Below are 15,232 nucleotides of genomic sequence, written 5' to 3'. Positions count from 1 at the left end.
CGCCCAAGTATTTCCTGCACAAAACCCAGGCTGCCAAACTGTGATGATACCCCTTTCTATTTTAGTTTCTCACTGTGCCACATGCTGATATAGCATCCGTTATTTCAATTCAGTCTCATTAAAGGGACTGGTTGTTCAAGAAAATTAATCTAAAGAGATGAAACTTCAGATTGTGTTGTCTGTTAAACTATACCCACTGCAAACATTTTATTCCTTTTTGCTGCCTTATTAAACTCGTGGGAAGAAACTTTACTTACAGGCTTAGTTAAAGGCTTTCCTCAAAGTAATTTCTACTTCTTTTTTTTTTTCTTTTTTTTTCCAGTTAATGAAGACACTATCTGATGTTAGTAGCACAATAGAGGAGCAATAACACTTTGCCATAGCTCAGGTAATATTGCACGTATTCCTAAGAAACTAAGCTCCTAAGCTTTACTTATCCTTTCACTTGTGAGACTGTAATTACTGGAGAAGAACATCTACTGTCTTGCTTAACTGCATCAGAAAACATTGTTTCTGAAGCCGGGATGGCTAAAAAAAGTAAGTATGCTCCACATTTCCACTAACAATAAAGAAATCACTCAATGATATGGGTAAGGATGGCAGTGGTTTTTTATGAAGTATGATTCTTGATGTCATTTTCTGCAACTTATAAAACAAAATAATGAAAGATTTCTAAAAATCCATTAAATCAGGAGTGGAGAGCAGGGCGTATTTGCTTACAGAATCAATTATTTGGCTGTCACTCGGCTTTAATGAATTTGCAGCTATCAAGAACTTGATCCTGGAAACCTTTCCACAAGGACTCATTTGAAATGGTGGGAATGAGGAGGGGTTTGTACAAACAAAACTAGTATTAGTCTCTACAGCTTTCCTGCATTTTGCATCATCTGTGCATTGCAAGTCTTGTGTGTTCATTTTATGTGTCATAGAACAGTGCGATCTACTTGTACACGGGAAACATGTTCTGCCATTTAAAAATCTAGCAGATCATCGCTCGTAGGCAACTGCCATTTAAAGATGTTCATCGCCAAAGTGCAAGTTCTTACTTAGAAATTAGCTATGCTGCATAAATAAACACTGCTACTGGGATTTCAGACACTAGAGGCAACACAGAAAAATACAACATGAAAATTTATATTGACTTAAAAGCTCTATCTGAGAAAATCACCTTATAACTACACATGAGAAATTGCTGGAATGTCAGCTTCATTTGCAGTGGCCCCTTATGGCCTGATCACCCTCCCTGGCATGATAAATCACTGGCAAGATCCTTACCTTAACACGTTTGATCTCAGCTCAGCAAGACTTGGTTTTGATGTGAAGAACTCCAGATCTGTTAGGTCAGAGACAAATAGCAGAGCCACTGACCTGCAAGTGCTAATGCTGTATTAGACTCAAGCGAGCAGCCTTAAGCTCCTGGAAAGTTTGCCTTCACTTTTACTTTGCATCCTGAATGTTTTCAAATATTACTGTTAGCATGTTTTGCTAAATGGTGCCAGTGACATTTCCTTTCATGTCATTCCACATGTACAGAACCCACAGAAAGTCAAACAAACAAATAAGCACGCAGCATGAGAAGCATTATCTTGGATAAACTGTTAGTTATCTGGACTTTAGGGCTGCATGAAATAAAACTCAGTACTTATCAGTTTCTTTGTTCCATTTATATATATGGCTCGCACTGGTCCCCTTCTGCCTAGACAATGCATACTAATATTGTAAGTAATGATATTCACCAGTACACTCATTAAGGTGTTTGAAAGTGCCTATACCTACATGTCCATACACAGAGAACTTCAAACTACTCTTAAAAAAATAATAATCCAGCTTGTGACATCTGCATTCAAAGTTTGAAATTTCACAAAGACCGGTTTTGTGGTCACTCAGTTTTGCAGCCTTGGTTTGAAACTATTTCTTATTGTCCTGGTTAAAGTCACTTATCTCTACGATAGTAAGCAGGAGTGTTAGTCTACCAGAAAATCGGATGTTCTTAATGGGCTTTAGGGGAGAATAGCTTCGCATCATCAGCATTAAGTTAAATCACATTAAGTACCCACTTACAACATAGGGATTACCACTTACGCCAGCTTCGGTGAAAGCCTTTAAAACAAATTGTTGTGTTTGTTAGAAGAAGCTGTGAGATAACAATTCCCAGAAGTCTGATTTATAAATCGTTTTTGCTCTTCAAGGTGATGCAAAGCAACTCACCATTAGTCCTCTCATTCAACACTGCAATGAAATCTCTTAGGCTGGAAACTCTTTTCAGTAAAAACGTATCGGGAAATACCAATTTAGTTACTTCAGAGTATCCTTCTGGAGAGAAGAAACCTATAGCTAGATTCCCTTTCCTCAGAGTTCAGTTCTGACTTCTCCTCCAGTTCCTTCTGTTGATAAGATACTGCCTTTACATACACAAAAAGTGGAACGGCTCATTCTCCTTTTTATTATTCACAAGACTGATTGGGGAGAAATGGGCTTAAGCTGTGCATGTATCCTGCTGTGCTTGGATACCTGACAAATTTACACCCCAAAGTTTACTGTGGTGCTAAGACTAAAAGTGGATGTGAAGCACTTCAGGGTATAGCAAAATAATGCCAATATTTAATAGAGTTTAACATTTTTGTGTATGACTGGCAAGCTATTCTGCATAGAGATCTGGGTCTGCATGAAAAATAAACTCTTCTCTTTACCTTTAAATAGAAGCAGACTAATAGCTTGGAGTGTCTAAATTAAAAACATGACCCTCAACTTTTGCCAAACATGTAGCATTAAAAATATGGACTAAGGCAAAACTAAAACCAACTATACAGTGATTTCCTTAAATGAGCAAAGTAGCTTATAAATCTTGTTGGTAAAAAACCTTCCTTAAAAACAAATGTTCATACATGCAGTCCTGAGATTTTTTTTTTCCCCATTCCCTTTAAAATTGATGCTTCTTTTCCCCGTTCTAACCAAATTCCATTTTTCTCTGCTGGAATCCCTTGTAACAATACCAGAATGAGGGCAAACTTCATTAGTCTCCCTGCTGTTTACAGGACAGGATTTATGCTCAGTGTAGTGAACGCAATGACACATGATCACTAAATGGCTAAAATCACCATCAAGACTTTAATGTAAAAAATGTTCACTCAGACATTGCAAAAACTATTGGTATGTAAAGGTATGAAAAACAGTATTAATTACAGCAAACATCAGTCACCCAGTGCCCAGCTTTCTGCAAGGAGTGTACCAATAACTCTCGCCATTTGTGGAGGTTAATTTCATGCAACCTTTGGCAGTTATCTGGTATAAGCTATGTCACCAATTCAATCCATTAAGTAATAACCAAATTCTCATGGGATCTTGCTGAAGTGAAATGTTGTTATTCCAGGTTCACTGCTTTTAGTCTCCCTGAAGACCATTTAGGCAAACAGCTGGAAGAGCTGACTACAAAGGTTCCAAGTCACAGGGAACTGCTCAAGGAAAGCAGGTAAAGGCTTCTAACCAGGAAATAAGTTATCAAGAATCTGTCCTGTTGCTCCCTCCAGGAGAGGAATTAACTGAGACATTAAGAGTATGAACACATTTGTGCTTCAGCCAGAATCCAAACATTAAAAGCAACTGTCTTGGCTGATGAGAGGAAAAGCTGTGGTGCACCAGTCGCTGGGCACGTTCTGCGCTGGGCTCCTGGTTATCATTGGAGTAGCAGGGCCTGTCTTCTCCCTGGAGGGCCTGACTAAACAAAACCTGCAAGAAGCGAGCGGAAATAGTACCTGAGATGACAACCTGGACTGGCAGTACTGTCACTGCATTGCACCAGCGGCAGCACTCCTCCTCCTAACAGAAAAGCGTGGAAGGGAGCAGCACCAACAGCTCCAGCTTCGCTTGAACTCATGATGCAGACCAGCAAGGAGGACAGTGCGTCCCACACAACGCTCAAGGGAATACCAAAAGAGAGAACTCCTGATAGACACAGAAAGAGAGTGTTAAGAAAGGCGTCTTCTCCTCTATATTGTGTGCACGTGTCTAGGTGAGTGCTCAGAAAAGTGTGCAGTTAAGACCATATAGAATGTAGACACGCATCCCTATGTAAATGGTTGACTCTCAAATTCATCTGTACTTCCACTTCCCAGAAGAATATGTTCAGAAAAAGAGGTTTTATCTTCTAGTAGTCTGGCTGGTTTAGCAAGAGATCGTGCCTCTGACACTGACCTACTGTCTGAGTTAGTCATGGTTACGCTCCCACATATTTAAACTTCCCCATCTGTGAAGGATCCTTGTCGCTAGTTTTACAGTGAGACTGAATCAATTAATGCTTCCTAAAAGCTTTGATGGAAGGAGCAGAATATTAACACTTGCCATTGAGTGATGCAAGCTAAAAATGTCTTTAGTAATATAACAAATTAATTTAAAAATCACTGTGGAAGGGCTGGACCACCAAGACTAGGTCAGGAGCAGCAGAGCTAACCCACTCAGTGTTTAGACTTCTATCATAATTTCAGACGGACAAGTGAAAAAAGAGATTGATTCTCACCTCTCAAGAAAACAGCATCCCATAGACATCACAAAAGACAGAAGAGGCTGTTAAGTAGCTGTGGTAAAGAAAGTGTGATAAAGACAAAAAGAGGAAGACCAACAAAATACCAAGCGCTTATGGAAAAGGGGGTGAAGGCTTAGCCAGATGTGCTGAAAAATCTGCGTGCATGTTTCTCAAGGTCTGTGCAGCCCATTCTGGGACAGGACTGCTGCAGTCACAAGTCACAACTGAAGAAACTGGAGAGCCTTGACTTGGAAAGGCAGGTGGTAATTTCGTTGTAGTTGCTAACTATTCAAGAATAAACTTAAACTATTTCTGTTACATCTGAAAAAAACCCACATAAGCATAAGTAAAATGTGTATGTTATGGTATCCTGGTGAATTCTGAAAATATCCTGTGGAATCAGGACGGTGCTTTTATGCCTGGATACAAAGAACATTTACAATAAATTCCAAACATGTTTCACACAACAAAATTAAGTGGTTCCTTAAAAGAAAAATAAATCAATGTATCCAACTAGCAGTTTACATAAATGCCTTCTCAGATGAATTTGACAGTGTAAAGAAATACTAAAGCCAGTTAAAAACTGATTTCTATTTTAAGGACTTTCTACACTAGCAGAGTGGTAAAGAAGAAGAGTGAGGTGCAGTGTTACAGGAAGTGCTTGAGTGGCTGAGCTGAAAAGACTTTACAAGGTTTTTCAACTACCTAGACCACAGTTTTCATCTAGGTCATCTTACAGTTAGGAAATAAAAATGCAAGTGCCTATAAAACCAGCATAAGAAATCTAAGTGTGAAAATGGGTGATCTGGACTGTATCACAGAGAGGAAAAAAAAACCAGCATTTTTTGTGCATAAGGGGTTGAGAATTATCAGAGGCATACCACAGTTTCTAGGTATAAGCTGGGAGGACAAGTCATCCTGCAGAGATGGGGGAGTAGCTCTGTGTGCAAGGAACTATGTGGATATTTCTCGGAAGAGGAACATGTAACACAGACCCATGAAGGATAACAGCAGGAGTGAAGCACTGACTTCTGCATCAGAGCAACTGAAGTGACGCTGAAGCAGAGAAAGAATATGAAGGCAATAAGACTGGTGCAAAAGTAACTGCATGTTAGTTCAGTGAGAGCTGCACTGAGATAGTATCTAGAGAATGTAAAAGTTTTCTGTAACCTAATCTAAACAATACTTGACTTAGCCCTGACAAGGACTAAAAATTGTGTCTGCACCCCTGAGAAATGGTTACCACATAAATAATTTCAGCTTCATTGCAGGAGAGAAACACATGAAGAAGCCCTACTCTCTGGGATACTAAACTTCAAGAAGTAGATTTTTTTAAAAAAGAGGAAGTAACTTAGAAACTCCCTGCTTGAAGCTAGGAAATTAAAATCCATAGAATCAGCATGGAGGCTTAAGAATGTGAAAGAGTCAAAGAAGATTTGCATTCCCAAGGCTGAAACCAGGAAGTACAAGGAAGAAAATAAATGGGGTGGCTAAGCAGAAAGATATAAGAGAAACTGTAGGCAAAAAAAACGCTGAAGAAATAGTGCTAACTTTCAAAGACTGCAAAATACAAAATAAAATTTAAAATTGCTACTAAGTATTCTGAAGAAAAATAATAAAAAGGTAACATAAACAGAAGAGACAAGAGAAGTGTAAGTTAAATAAATAAGCAAATATGGGCTATCAGTTCTGAAAACAACCTGGCTATGGAAGGTATAAAAGGGAGACTGAAGATATTTCCAGAAGTAGCTGCTCATTTGAGAAAATCTTAATAGGGCTATACCAAAGCAGATCATATTTCTGCCCAAAACTTCAGATGTGTGGTAGAGCCAAGGGAAGAAAAGCAGAGCCACTAGCTTGAACACTAGAAGATGAAAAGTAAAACACCTGTTGGGGAGAAGTACACTGAAGTCATTTACAGGTCATGTCCAAGACAAGGGTGCTTCAGTCCCAGTTGTGCTGCAAAGACTTGAAATAAAGTTCCTGAAAGAACCCCTGAAATGTTAATGTGTCTCACTTCTCCCAGTTTTCAAAAGCTGAGGCATCAGGAATTGCACAAATGATATACCAGGGTGGTGGTGGGTGGTGATGATGATGTATTAAGTGGTGGTTTTCCCACTGAAGACCTGGAAGGATCGTCCACTTGGAGAGACCAATTTCAGATGAAATGTAGCCTTGAGGTTCTGACCAGCTCTGGTTACTTGAGGTCAAATTTAAGGCACGTTGAGCAACCCACAAGAGGATAAGATAAGCTTTTACATGACAGTCAAATAATACCTGTATTTATCTGAAATAAAAATAGCTTTGCTTTGGAAATAAACTTTAGAATGAAGCCTTTACCTGTGCAAGTAAGTGTGCTTGGAATTTCCACAGGGAAAGGCACTTTCTGAGTCAAAACTGGGTGATTTTGTGTAGTCTTTGCTAGATGACCAAAGCACGGTAAGAGGACAGTGTCTCCCTGGCATCCTCTTTCCAGCAAAGAGGCTCCTCCTGCCTGTTCTGCTGGGCAACACTTCCTATATCTCTCTCACTTTCCAAATGGATTTTTGTAACTCATTTTAAATTGGGACACAGTGGAAATCCACATGGAAATTAGCAAAGTATATCCTTTCTATAACCACAACACCTGCTGCAGGCCTCTCCACAGCTGTCCCACCAGCATCCCTTTAGATTCTGAGTTCAATTTGCAGTCTTCATGGCCTACGAATCTCTCACAGATTAAGGTCTATATACACTACTGGTCAGCACAGGCCTTAGGTTTTAACCTCCAGTGGAGGTCAGCTGAGATTGAGCTGGCCTTAAACATTTTCATTTAGGTGACAGAATTTGATCTGGATGGTTCTCTGCTCTGAAGTATCTTCCCACTTCAGTCCAGCAAAGCTGGAATGTATTATGTTTCGAGTCAGAAGGTAAAAATCTAGTTCACTAGGCTGCCTGGGAAAGGAACTGACCTCAAGCGAACAAGAATGAGGTCCTTTTTTGCTTTTGTCAGTTGGAGACTATTTCAGCAGTGCTTTCACAGCAAGGCTTTGATGTGGCTTCGTGTATCATACTTTCAGTAATGAAGCTTAGTTACGCTGCATACCTTAACATTGTTGTGTTGCATGCATGTCAAAAAGGTAGATCGCTATTAAAAGTAACAGAAAATGCTGGTCAGTAGAAATAGGTTTTTAGACAAACTCTGAAATACGGAACACGCGGAGAAAAAACAGTTAAGTGTATGCTGTCCAAACAGGGATTCCTCTATTCATTTGAGTAAGTACAAAAGTAACAAAGGATTAGGCCTCGAGACAGCAATCATTTTTTAGACCTCATCTTTCTCCACGTAACCCTTAGTAATAAGTCTTCACAGAGCTATTTATGCACTTAGTTCTGCTTGAGTCACATTGGCCAGTGCTTGTCTTGAGGGTTCCTCACTAGAGGACTGCACAGAACTGCAACTTTCTGAAGATTCTTTTTAAACCTTTACACATCTGTGCTTATATTTACATCGCTTCCTTTTAATGTGGTGTCTTATAATGCATTTTTTTGTCTCTCATTTCTTTCAGCTGAACTAAAGTTGATGTTTTGGTTACTTGTTTCAGAGAGCGAACTCTAGAGTCTTTAGAAAAACAAACAAATAAAAAGTTGTGGGGTTTTTAGAAGTGGAAAGAATTAAACAATTTCCAAAAAATAAACAGTGAAATGTTACAGTTTGGTCTGAGGAAAGATAGCTGCAAAACTGTAAAAGCAGAAATGTGATTTTATGCAGGATCTGACTAAGAATTTATGATATGGACCACTGAACTCATCTTTTGTCATTTATCTCTGTAAACCTGTGAGATTTCTTGGAAGATAGATAGTCAAATGAGGAGCCGAGATGAATCAGTGGATATAATTTATTTAGACTTTAAAAAGGCTTTTGATGATAAAGTCCTTAGCAAGAGGCTATTAAGGAAAGTTAGTAACCATATGGTGAAAGATAAAGTCCTGCCACGGATTAAAAAGTGGTTAAGAGATAAGATAAAAAGACTGGACATAAATGGATAGTTCTCCCTGGAAAGAGGTTAATAGCAAGGTGCCCCTTCATTACTGTGACTAGCAATCGATATCTTGGTTCACCTGCTTTTGCAGATCATTAATAGCAAGGTACATAGTTTGCAGATGAAAATATTAAGACTAATCAGAGTACTGAAGACAACATCATTTGGCCTGAAGGTAAAAGGCATTTGGGCAACTCAAGGGTAGATGAAATTTGCCAAAGGCAGTAAATGCAGAGGAAAGCCTGTTGGAAGGAAGGGTTCAAATTACTTTTAGATGCTGACGTTCACAATGACTTGCAGTGCCTTGTTGAAGGCAGCTGTTAATGTGCATTCTAAAGAAGGGAAGATGAACAGACACAGTGGTTCTGTTGCGTGGTTGCTCCCAGAACAAAGCAGTTCATGGCAGCAAATAACTTCCAACAGGCAGAGCCCATGAAGGTCTGTGGGGAACGATTTTGCATGGCTAGGGAGATGGACAAGCTGAGTAGAGGTCACCAAGAATTTTTCCACTGTTGGGATTTATCTGAAAATGTGGATACATCAAGATAGAAATTTAATATAGAAATGTACCAGGATTGGTGGACTTCCACAGGGAATGTTTCTGAAGGACAGAATGGAATGGAGAGTTAAAAAGGGATTTTTTTTTTTTGGTTAGAATTAAAGTGTGTTCAAGATACGTTATCCCAACTCAACAGTCCAACAGTTAGGGTCAATGCCTAGACAGCCAGAGATCCTGGATGAAATTCTTGCTCTGTCCAGCATCATGAGTATTCTTGGAGCAAAGACCTAATCCTGCTTTTCCTCCATGAGTGTCCTGTCTACCAGACTATCAAGTTGATATCTCTCAGGGCTCATAAATACTTACAAGGGAATTATCTGACAGGAGAGAATGTGAGACTCTTTCCAAGGATAGCCAGACATGAAGAGCATCCAAAACTGGGACCATCAGAAAGCAGGAATCCATATTCAAGTTTCTGCTCTGTTTGCTTCAGAGCAGGGGTATGAATTTGGCTGCTCTTCAACTCGGGCAGGCTCTCTGCTTATTACTGACCTTCTGGTTTTGGCGTGCAAATGAATATATGCATTTTTTGGTATTGGAATACTTGAAATCATAAACATTTTTGCAAATATGAGGAAAACACTAATTGCACAGCTCTTGTCTTTCAGCGTATCATCTGCCCTTGAAGACTGTACAGAGAGAAGGAAATCTTCCCCTAGTCAGCATTACAGTGTTGTACAGCTTGATGCATTAAGCCAGTTTGCATTTTCCCTAAAAATTCAGCACAGTAAGAGGTCACTGTTACAATAGTTACCTACTCAGTAATATAGTAGTTATCTGCAGTAGTTACCTACTTACTGCCCATTTCAGCCTGGCAGTTTGTGTATTTTTACTGCTCTTGAATTAACATGGTTATAGCAGCTGTACTGGGGTAGGCAAAGGCAGAGGACCGAATATGCGTAAGACTGCAATTGTTTCTTGATCCCTCATGCAAAACTTGGATAAATTGGTTTTATGCAAAAAATCTTAAAGGTTTGGGAAGAAAGAAAGAGTCCTCTGTTCAGGCTGTTAATTGGAAAGAAGTGCCTAAATAGTTTGCAGTTACTGTATGGATTGATGGATTGTGATACTAACCACAAAGTATGAACACACTAGAAGAGAATTCAAACTGTAGATTTAATCAACAGTAAATCTAAACACAGCATATACACTAAAACTTTATATAAGATGATACAGAGAGACACATCTAGTGTCAGCATCAGATGCTCAAGTGTTCCACAAAGGGGAAAAGTAGCTGTTCTGTTTGTCTGCTCTTCATTCCGACATCTCTGATTTTCTATGTCCTATTTTTTGTAACTGGACAGCGCTCTCTGAGTTGACCCAAAAGGCTAGCTGGTTTCTTCAGGTACTAGTAACTGAATCTTACTCAAAAAGCATTAAAGTAGTGAGATCTTCCAGCGAAAGACAGGTGGGAAATAGGACGTATTCATCTCTTACCCGAGTTTTGCCAAAGCTTGTCTTCAGTTCAAGAAATGACAAAAAAAATCTGAATATTATTCTAAATAAAACAGGTCTCCTGTCTCCTAGTTTAATGTCAGTCTAGAATTTTATCTGGAAAACACATGCTGGAAAGTTTGGTGAAAAGAATTTATAATAGTGTTCTGCAACATTCATTTCTGGGCAATGCCAAGAAAGCACAATGGGAATGAAAACACAGAAACTTAGTAACAAAACACTTCAAACTCAACTGTTTATCATAGGAGAATTTGAAATATATTTGGTAGTTCTTGTCTACCCAGAAGCAGTTTGCATACACTGAACAGCAGCTGCTGCGTACAGTTGTCTGCTGCAGTGCTGGGTAGTTCACCTGGTCTGTGTTTAGAGACTGACCTGATCTTAGCCTATAGGAAACCCTTTTACACAGGACAAATACATTGTCACCCAAATCACAGGCTATTACTACAGAAACATTTCCGTACTTCTTCCCCACCACAGCACTGTAATTTCACCCCTTTGGAGCACCTCTTTATAAAAAGCTCTCAAAACCATAATTCTTCAACCTTCCCTTATGCTCAAGTTCTTCAACTCTCAGACTTACACCAGCAAGAAAGCAATAAACAAAATGTAAAACATCCGGCCCGATTAGCATCCCCAGTGTGATGCAAACTGAGAATGTTTGTTCGTTCAGTTACATGGTGTAGTGTCAGAGCTAGGACAGGACAGAACCCTGGGGTCCTCATTTCATACTAAGATGTCTTTTAAAGTCAGTGTGACCTACTAAAGCCACTATGAAAACACTTTGTAAAGCAGATTTGATTATGCCGTAACAAAGACAGGATAGCCGCATCCTGTAGAAATACCTTCAGTCCCTCAGACGGAGATAGCGGGAAGACGTTCCCAAGGGCTCAATCCTTCGGGCTGATTCCACATCTACTGTCAGATACTTGGGAGACTTGGGAGGGAGAATGGAGTTTGTAAGAGCATGAAAGAGGGAGGCACCAATATAATACTGAGAATTCTCTGATCACCGTCAGAAGCGATCGGGTTCTCAGAGCCGTCAACTCAGGGACATGCTTCCTGTACAAAACAATTAATAATGCATCCTTAGTGGCTGACGTGCTGTGGCTTATCTCATGCATCTGGTAGTTCTGCAGCAGCCCATTCTGGAAGAGTTTCTGACATAAAGGTGAAATCTGTAGAAGTATGACTTGTTGCCCCGGAGAGGGCTGGATCCGCTTCCTACCTACACGCTCCCTTATGTACGGAGGGAGCACGGTGCTGCCAACATGCTCCTGACAAGTCTAAGGAGGGTTTGCTGTGCTACAGCGCTGTAGAATAAACTAATTCCATGCAATACTGGAAGATTCCCTGTTCTGCAGATGCAATCCCTCCCCAAATGCTACATTAAGAAGTAGAGAATTAAAGAGTTGTCACAATGAATAGAGAATCGCGCAAGCGGGAATTTTAGTACTTGCCAGCCAGCCGCACAGAAAAACTTAACCCTGTGTGCTTGAACACTCATCTTCATGTCTGGTTCACATCCTGTTCACCACACATCTAAACCACTGTATTTTTCACAAGGTATTAAAAAGCTGGGAAAAATACTTCTAATGGCATTTTTTTCATAGAAGCATAGGCTGACTTCCCAGTCCTGAAGTCACAGCAGATACTGCTGCACATCTTACACAAAAACATGGCATCATGTAATTTTCATCACTAAATACATTTTTTTTCTGACCAGTGAAAAACTGTGTTGCGTCTGTGTGCTACATCAGGTGTACAGATCAGAAGGATGTCACACATAGCTTTCTGCTCACTTCATTAGAACTACCAGAGGAGTATTTCACAAGTTTCAATAATTCTGCTACATAATGGAGTACATGAAAATTGCAAGGGTAGTATTTGTTTTATCTGTTACCTTGGAAGGAGATTTCCTAGTAATTCCAAGAATAATTTAGTGCTTTAAAGATTAAGTTTACTTTTCCCTAGTACATATTACAAATCTTTAACAATTATCGTTTCGGGATCCCTGGAATTTTAACATGTTCTATCCTAACAAAACTGTCTTATTTCCCAATTCTAGAATTCCAGAAATGTGATTTAATTGACAAAACACACTGTAAAAATTATTTCTCTCAGCATGAATGTTCACAGGTACTTCTATTTTTCATAAAGAATTAACTCCCAAATGGTTAAGATTTTACATTCAGAGACAGCTGTAATAAAGAGTTCAAGAACTCTGTGTCCTGGTTGTGTATTTAAAATTCTCAGCTAACAAGCAGGAGAGGCTGCCAAGAGTGCTTACAGATGTCTGATTTTACAAGGTTTGGGTGTTTTTTTTGAGGGGGGGTGTTTGGGTTTTGTTTTTTTTTTTTTTTCCCCCAAAGTGCTTTAGTCTAATGTTATTGTTTATGGAAGTTGTTTGTCATTTAAGACATGAAGTGACCACTCCCCCAAAATAAAGTATCAAGTTACAATCCCTTATTCATTTTTGATTGTTTTTCTTTGTAATAGGTGTGAAAGTGGATCCTGGATAAAAGTCCTGCCCAAGACAAGACTCCAAGCTGAAGACTCCAATTATCTATAAATCACTTGTATTTCCTGCAGAGAAAGAGAAAAAAGAGGGAAGAGCGAGAAAGATAGAAAAACAGAGACAGAGGATATGCCAAGTGAAATACTGGATACCTGTCCTAATGTAAATTTCTCTCAAAAGCAGCGAGGAATTACCTGATATCTCAAAACCAGTCTTAGAAGAAATATGCTGCTGTTGTTTTTGGCTTAATATTGAAATAAAATAACTTCCTTTTACTTGTTCCATTAGTATAAAATGTATAACAACTTACATATTTCTGAGATGATGGCACTATATATTCTGAATTATTATCCAGCTTGTGTTCTTACAGATAGGAAGACATGATTGCTGATGATTGTTATCTTTTTCAGAGATTTTTAGAACAAATTCTCTAGTTTTAGAACACAGAAACTCAAGTATACTTATGGAACCTGTGATACTATCCCCAAGTAGTATCCAACAAACACTCCAGAAACATATTTTACACTGAAACCAGCAATAAAGAAAATTCATGCCAAATACTGTTTACACAGCGTGACTGTTCCTGAAGTGTTACACCACACAACATCAACTAACTACATTCCTTATTTAAACTGTTTTCAAATAAATTATATGCAAGAAACCATGTGCATCTTTTAGTTTGCATATTGCAGTTTGCATTAAAATGTTAAGAAATCTAAAATAGTTAACTTTCCTCTGAAACATTCTTATAGAACATGGAATTGCTGTAACAAATTAGAGGACAAATTAGTTTTGGCACCCACTTAAAAAAGAGAAAAGATGAAAAAGCTTTTAAAGTGATGATATGGAGGAAAAAATTACACTACATTGGCCAAAATGAGTTTCCTATCAGCTTTAAAGCTCCTGAAGTTGTATTTCCAGCAGATAAAAATGTTATCACCTTTTTCCAGTGCTGATGTGCTTATTTTCCTATTGTTACTCAGTAATTAGAAACAAAGTCTGACATATTGTCATCTGTTTATACAATACAATTGAAACTTCTCCAGCAGAAATGAAAACATTCTTTAACTAAAGATGCAAAGATTCAAGATATATAAACGAATTTAAAAATCCAAATTACATCTACAAGTAAATGACTATTCTTAAAGTCCATTTTAATCGACAAAAACAATTTAGTCCCATAATACACCACAGAAAAAGAGATTTTTTACATTGACTCAATGGGTTTGTTCTTAACCCTCTCTTTATGAAAATTATGAAAAAAATATTCCGTCTTGCAATACTGTTCAAGGGTGTATTCAAGTGTCACGGAAGTTAATCGAGAGACCTGCTCCAGTGCTGTAACAACCTGGTAGTATTAGGAGTCCTCCAGGAATTGTAAAAGGGTCCCTTGAGCACACAGGATAATCCAAGAAAGAAAACACTTTTATTTTCTAATTGAGATATACGAGTATTTATAGTAACTTCCTCTGAAGTACATCAAAAGCAACTGAAACGTATTTGAGAACTACTGATTTTGCACTGAAAATAAACCCCAACAGCTCCGTAGAAAATATGTTTAAATAGAAGTGGCAAAGCCAGTCCCCACATATCTAATTTGCTTTTCTATTACTCTGTGGTTTTTCAGATGATTACAGGGTAAAAATCCGTTTCCTTTGTTACAGATTGAAGACAGTCTTCTAGTGATTTTTTTTTTTTTTTTTAAAATCTCAACACTCAAGTTGGTTGGGGCAGAATGAAACTGATTTAACTGAAAGCCATGAATTTCCCTTGCCAGAACAAACGAGCACAACTTACCTTGGTGTATTTGATTTCAAGGTTGAGAGTGGGAGAAGGCAGCAGATGCAGAGATGCCATCAGAGCTGCAGGGTCTGCCTTCACCTCCCCTGGCATCTCAATTTTACTGGAAGTCATGGTCTTGGGGGGTTTTATAGTGCCACCGAGCCCCCCGCTCTGCCCTGGGCTTGGCTTGTCTTTTGGGTTGGTGTCCCCCCCCTCCACAGACCGGCGCTGAAGACGTTGCTCTCGTCCTCTGTATATAGGCAGGTGTCAAGCCGGGTCTCTTCTTATTGGACATGGGGGCAGAGGCAGGGGGGCAGGTCCGTCCTACCTAGGCCCGGCTTGGCGCAGCCCCGCTCACTCGCGCGGCGCAGCCGCGG

General features: G+C 39.1%; 1 protein-coding gene across 1 annotated transcript in view; it reads right to left on the bottom strand.

Moving 5' to 3' along the window:
* The window catches only part of LOC104276034 (retinal dehydrogenase 2), a 34,728-nt gene extending 19,650 nt beyond the window's left edge, over positions 1 to 15,078 (bottom strand). Inside the window, exon 1 of the mRNA XM_009872187.1 lies at positions 14,871 to 15,078. Coding sequence (XP_009870489.1) covers positions 14,871 to 14,987 — 117 coding nt within the window. The 5' untranslated portion in view covers positions 14,988 to 15,078. The remainder of the gene's footprint in view (positions 1 to 14,870) is intronic.
* Positions 15,079 to 15,232: the final 154 nt, after the last annotated feature.

Source organism: Apaloderma vittatum, unplaced genomic scaffold (assembly GCF_000703405.1).
Source record: "Apaloderma vittatum isolate BGI_N311 unplaced genomic scaffold, ASM70340v1 scaffold20686, whole genome shotgun sequence".
NCBI lineage: Eukaryota > Metazoa > Chordata > Aves > Trogoniformes > Trogonidae > Apaloderma > Apaloderma vittatum.
Note: the sequence above shows the minus strand (reverse complement) of the source record. Positions and strands in the feature narration are given on the sequence as shown.